This window comes from Raphanus sativus, chromosome 5 (assembly GCF_000801105.2).
Source record: "Raphanus sativus cultivar WK10039 chromosome 5, ASM80110v3, whole genome shotgun sequence".
In the NCBI taxonomy this organism is placed as follows: Eukaryota; Viridiplantae; Streptophyta; class Magnoliopsida; order Brassicales; family Brassicaceae; genus Raphanus; species Raphanus sativus.
Genome location: NC_079515.1, coordinates 31,702,599 through 31,709,097, shown reverse-complemented (window position 1 = coordinate 31,709,097; position 6,499 = coordinate 31,702,599). Strand labels below are relative to the sequence as shown.

Sequence of the window (6,499 nt, the reverse complement as noted above, 5' to 3'; positions counted from 1 at the left end):
GCAAAAGTACTATTTTACCCAAAAACTCGATAGAAATTCAAAACAGAGTTGAAAAGGTTCGAATCATCTACAGATCAGTAACCATAAATACATTGCACCTATTTTTCTTTTTTTAAAGGGAATTTACAGAAGGTCGGAAAAGAAAATCTGCGAAAATGAGATCAGATTTCTTATCCTTTCTTCTTGTTCTTGGTTTGGTCTGGAACAGCTTGGTGCTGTTCTGTAATGGAGGCATCACCAGTAAGTTTGTCAGGAAAGTGGAGAAGTCCATTGATATGCCTCTTCATAGCGATGTGTTTCGCGTTCCTCCTGGTCATAATGCTCCTCAACAGGTACCAACCATCTCTTTCTGAGTTTTTGCATGTTGTGGGTTCCCCTTATCACTATTAAAATTGGTAGGTAGATGTCAAGGTTTGTTTATCTAATTTAATATTAGGTATTTCTTTTTCTTTGTAACACTTTTTTTTTCTAGTGGTTGATTCAAGCTTTGCTTATTGGAGGTTTATAAAGAACTATTAATTTTTCTTTTCGAATTGAAAAGTGGGTTTTGTGATTTGGGTTTTCAACAAAAAGGTGCATATAACACAAGGAGATGTAGAAGGGAAGGCAGTGATAGTGTCTTGGGTGACACAAGAAGCACCAGGATCCAACACAGTCCATTACTGGAAAGAGCATAGCTCCACAAAGCACAAAGCCCATGGCAAAACCAACACTTACAAGTTCTACAATTATACTTCTGGTTACATCCATCATTGCACCATCAGAAACTTGGAGGTCCAACATCATTAATTTTCATCATTAATCTTTGCTATTCTTGTTATCTGATTTTCTTGTTTTTTTTTTTTTTGCAGTATGACTCCAAATACTATTATGTGGTAGGTGTGGGACAAACAGAGCGCAAGTTTTGGTTCTTCACTCCTCCTAAAGTCGGTCCTGACGTTCCCTACACGTTTGGTCTCATTGGTAATTAATTAATTGTCCTGAAAACATATTCATGGTCTTGACGTTCCCTACACGTTTGGGCTTGAACTTGATTTGCAAATTGTTGTTGTTGCAGGGGATCTTGGACAGACTTTTGACTCAAACATAACCTTAACACATTATGAGAAGAGCCCTAAAAAAGGGCAAGCAGTTTTGTTCGTTGGTGATCTCTCATATGCTGATAATTATCCAAATCATGACAATAATAGATGGGACAGTTGGGGAAGATTTGCCGAAAGAAGTACAGCTTATCAGCCTTGGATTTGGACTACAGGAAACCATGAACTAGATTTTGCTCCCGAGATTGTAAAGCTTCTTGCTCCCTCTATGTTTTGGCATTACATGGACTAGACTGACATTGAGATGGATTGTCTTTATATGCACTCTTGCAGGGAGAAAACAAACCGTTTAAGCCATTCACGCATAGGTACCGTACTCCTTACCGAGCTTCAGGCAGCACAGAACCATTCTGGTACTCGATAAAGAGAGGACCAGCTTACATAATCGTGCTATCTTCATATTCAGCATATGGTACGTAAACGCAGCTTTTAAAATCTTGACACGTTTCTTAAAATCCGAGATTTATACTTCTTTTCTTGGACAGGTAAATACACACCGCAATACACGTGGCTCGAAGAGGAGTTCCCAAAGGTTAACAGAACAGAAACGCCATGGTTGATTGTTCTGAACCATTCACCTTGGTACAACAGCTACGATTACCATTACATGGAAGGTGAATCTATGAGAGTAATGTATGAGCCGTGGTTCGTCAAGAACAAAGTAGATGTGGTTTTTTCAGGCCATGTCCACGCCTACGAAAGATCAGTAAGAACACAAAAACATTAACTCATCCTGTCTCTTTTAAAACTATTATATATTTTGACAACTCTGAGCTATTTGTGAAACTAGGAACGCGTATCAAACATAGCATACACCGTGGTTAACGGCATTTGCAGTCCAGTAAAAGATCAATCTGCTCCCGTCTATATCACAATTGGTGATGGAGGAAATATTGAAGGCTTGGCTACCAAGTAATTAAGCTATACAAAGTTTTTTTTTATTAGATTCAGATGGGATGAGTTTTGAATGTGTGATATATTGGTTTGTGCAGAATGACTGAGCCTCAGCCTAAGTACTCTGCCTACAGAGAAGCTAGCTTTGGACATGCTATATTATCGATAAAGAACAGGACGCATGCTCACTATGGATGGCACAGGAACCAGGATGGTTACGCCGTGGAGGCTGACACCATGTGGTTTTACAATAGGTTCTGGCATCCTGTTGATGATTCACCTTCTTTTGATTCCTGAGAACTTCAGAATCTGATTTGTGTTGTTGTATGCATCATTTATGGTTGAATAACGATGAATAAACGCAATGTTGGTGATTTCTTGTTCCTGTCATTGTGTAAGGGCAAAACAAAATTGTAACGATGAATAAACACAACTATGGTAATTTAAATAAATTTTTAAAAATTAATATTTATAAAACAATCAACTAATAAACAGAAATATATATGTAACATATATCTGTAGCTATAACATAATAACGTTCTTAAACCTATACGTTAGTTCTTATACGTTTAGCATAATTGTTTTATATATATATATATATATATATATATATATATGTGTGCTCGTTGTTAAGATTTTGATTTGCTGTTTTTTATTTTATAATTTTAATACAATAAATCAAAGGAAATATACAAAAATGAATAAGTGCATATTTATACGCCTTGAATACCGCACTTGTTAGTTCAACTTTATTCAACTTTTTTAGGGAGGCAGGTGGGAGATGCTTGATAAGCTTCTCAGCAGGATTGGCTTCATAAGGAAACTTCTCCGTCTTTATACGATTAGCTTTTCAGAGGACCTTTCTTCACACAAGATAGTCTGAGCACTCAAGAAAATGGGCAAGCTAGAAGCATTAAATCCATACTATGTTCTTTTCTTGTGTTTGGTTCTTAACAGCTTAGTGCTGTTCTGTCATGGTGGCACAACAAGTAGTTATGTCAGGAGGTTAGAGGCAGCGGTTGATATGCCACTGGATAGTTATGTATTTCGTGTTCCTCCTGGTTGCAATGCACCTCAACAGGTACGTATATATTTCCTTTATATAATCAACAATCTTTTTATGAGTTTTGTTATGGTATCACTTTTGTCTTTTTTCTTTTAATCTTGTTCTAATGGAGAAAAGTTATTTATTGGATGTTCTTAATTGATTTAACCTTTGCTTATTGAAATTTTATAAAGCTACAAATTTTCATTTTCTTCTTTGTTACACAACGGATCTAAACTGGGGGTTTTTATTTGGTTTTTCCACAAAAAAAGGTGCACATTACACAAGGAGACCTTGAAGGGAAGGCTGTGATAGTGTCTTGGGTGACGCAAGAAGCACGAGGATCTAACACGGTTCTTTACTGGAAAGAGCACAGCTGCAAAAAGCTAAAAGCCCGTGGCAAATCCAAGACGTACAAGTTCTACAACTATACGTCTGGTCACATCCATCATTGCACCATCAGAAACTTAGAGGTCCATCATCATCATCATTTCACAATCTTTTATTATATTTTCGTGTATCTGATTTTGTGGTTCTCTTCTTGCAGTATGACACCAAGTACTACTATATTGTAGGTGTGGGACAAACAGAACGCAAGTTCTGGTTCTTCACTCCTCCTAAATCTGGTCCTGACGTTCCCTACACGTTTGGTATCATTGGTAATTGTTTCCTGAAAACATATTAATGGTTTTAAAAGAGAGTGGAGTTGTAAGCTTCCCATGGACTTGAACTTGAGTTGTGAAGTTTTGTCACGCAGGGGATCTTGGGCAGAGTTTTGATTCAAACACAACCTTAACACACTATGAGAATAACCCATTGAAAGGTCAAACAATTCTGTTTGTTGGGGATCTCTCATACGCTGACATATACCCCAACCATGACAATAATAGATGGGACAGCTGGGGAAGGTTTATTGAAAGAAGCATAGCATATCAGCCCTGGATTTGGACCGTAGGAAACCATGAACTTGATTTTGCCCCCCAGATTGTAATGCTTCTTGCTTTACCTATCTTCTCTGTTTTGGCCTTAGTCTTTAGTTAGACATGTATTGATTAGACTGAGAGTGGTTGTCTTTTTGCAGGGAGAAAACAAACCATTTAAGCCATTCAAGAATAGATACCGTACTCCTCACCGATCATCAGGCAGCACAGAACCATTCTGGTACTCAATAAAGAGAGGTCCTGCTTACATAATCGTGCTAGCTTCATATTCAGCATACGGTAAAATGCAGCTTAAAGCTCTTAAACCCTTTTTTTTTGTGGGATATTCTTAAAACCAAGACTAAGAGGAGTTCATGGCCAGGTAAATATACGCCGCAATACATGTGGCTCGAAGAGGAGTTCCCAAAGGTTAACAGGACAGAAACGCCGTGGTTGATTGTTCTGATGCATTCACCATGGTACAACAGCTACGATTACCATTACATGGAAGGCGAAACAATGAGAGTGATGTATGAGCCGTGGTTCGTCGAGAACAAAGTAGATGTTGTTTTTGCGGGGCATGTCCATGGCTATGAAAGATCAGTAAGACGAAGATAACTTTTTTAGCTCATCATGTCTCTTTAAACTATACTTTTTGATAAATTTTTGAGCTATTTGTGAAACCAGGAACGCATATCCAACATTGCGTACAATGTGGTTAATGGAATTTGCACTCCAGTAAAAGATCAATCTGCTCCCATCTACATCACCATTGGTGATGGAGGCAATCTTGAAGGATTGTCTACCAAGTAAGCTATAAATTAAACTTTTCTAATCAATCAAACCTATATTTTTTATTTTATTCAGTATGAAGAGTTTGAATGTGTGATATATGGTTTCTGCAGGATGACTGAACCTCAGCCTAAGTACTCTGCCTTCAGAGAAGCGAGCTTCGGACATGCTATGTTCTCTATAAAGAACAGGACGCATGCTCACTATGGATGGCACAGGAACCAGGATGGTTACGCCGTGGAGGCCGACACCATGTGGGTTTACAACAGGTTCTGGCATCCTGTTTGTTGATTTTATCCTTTGGGCTCCTCTCCTTCTCGTAAACTCTTACGGTTTGTAAATATCCCCCCGTTTACTTGTAACATGGAGATTTGTTATCTTTGACAAAAAAAAGGAGATTTGTTATCAGTTTGCTATTTAATACTTGGTAAATCTTACGGTTCTTGGTTTAACTACTTACTGCTTGGTGAACTCTACCCTATAACAGAGCGGAGCTAAAACATTCTAGTTAAATTATTTGAAGCTTTACGTGTGTAATCTCTCCCTATTACACATTAATATCTAACTATTACAAAGGTTTAACTATTATATATTTATGTACATATATCTAACTATTACAAAGCTTTAATTATTATAAAGCTTCTTTTTCTACCTCGCGCGGTTATTAAAGAATCTTGACAAAACAAGATCGACAATGTCACATGGTAAAAGATCGTAGGACGATCCTCTTTGCTTTTGCCGCAAACCTATCAGATTTTTGTTTTTGTAACTGAACCTACCAGATTTTACGAGAAGAGTTATCTTTAAAACTTGGAGCTGGTTTATACTCGAGTCTTCCACTTCTTTTGGACTGATGTCTTTTAGTACGATAATTGATTATATACTAGGATAAGACCTGCGATTTGCGCTGTGAGGTTAAATATTTAAAATTTCAAAACATATAGTATTAACATATTAAATATTTATATGTGTTAGGATTTTTTTTTTTGATATCTGTATAATTGTATGTGTGTTTTATATAATTATTTATATATACATTGGGTGGAAACCATTTGTAATTGTAATTGTCGATAAATAACTCTTTTGAATTTATCAAGGCATGGTCAATTTAGGCTTAAAATTTTTACATTCATAGTTTCACAATTTTACATAAAATTAAAATGAAAATATTATTAAAAAAACAACTACCTACTGGGCTAGCTTTTAAAGTTAGACATCAATTGTAAGTGTGGTTCTATATGGGGCATACCAACAAAATTGATCAGATCTTATTATCAAACTTTTTTTCTGGGCTAAATAAAATGAATACTCTTAAAACAGATAAAATTCTGAAATAAACATATGTGACTTTTTATTTGAATTTTCCAACTATGGTTTGTCTCTTGCTCTCTCATTTCATCGGTTCAGAAGAGATATTCTTCAATCTCTTTTTCTGAACTTTGTTTTTGACAGCTGAACAAAAATCTTTGATTTATATCAAATCCCAAAGTATTGACGATTCCATTTTCTCTATACAGTTATGTATAGCTTGGATAATCAATAGCTTCATGTTTATTATACATGGTCTTTTTAACTTGTAGAGATCTAAAATTTAGAGATGATCAGATCTGATATCTATTTGTCTTTTTTTAATTCTCCTGAACACTGTATATATAGTCATACTATCCATGGTTTCTGAATAAATAATTAAAGCCACAATGGATATCATTGACAAAAAAATATACACAAATTAAATTCATGAAATATTT

The 6,499-nt window shown here is 36.0% G+C and overlaps 2 protein-coding genes across 2 annotated transcripts; both read left to right on the top strand.

Moving 5' to 3' along the window:
- LOC108856783 (purple acid phosphatase 10) lies at positions 1–2,456 on the top strand. The gene is made up of 8 exons (XM_018630667.2): positions 1–332; positions 574–774; positions 852–963; positions 1,058–1,287; positions 1,374–1,512; positions 1,586–1,806; positions 1,891–2,012; positions 2,093–2,456. The coding sequence occupies exons 1-8, from the start codon at positions 156–158 to the stop codon at positions 2,289–2,291; spliced, it is 1,401 nt and encodes a 466-aa protein (XP_018486169.1). The 5' UTR covers positions 1–155; the 3' UTR covers positions 2,292–2,456.
- Positions 2,457–2,746: 290 nt separating this feature from the next.
- Positions 2,747–5,203, top strand: LOC108862145 (purple acid phosphatase 10-like). Its single transcript, XM_018636188.2, has 8 exons — positions 2,747–3,075; positions 3,312–3,512; positions 3,587–3,698; positions 3,797–4,026; positions 4,121–4,259; positions 4,342–4,562; positions 4,647–4,768; positions 4,865–5,203. Exons 1-8 carry the CDS (start codon positions 2,890–2,892, stop codon positions 5,040–5,042), a joined length of 1,389 nt encoding a protein of 462 aa, XP_018491690.1. The 5' UTR covers positions 2,747–2,889; the 3' UTR covers positions 5,043–5,203.
- Positions 5,204–6,499: the final 1,296 nt, after the last annotated feature.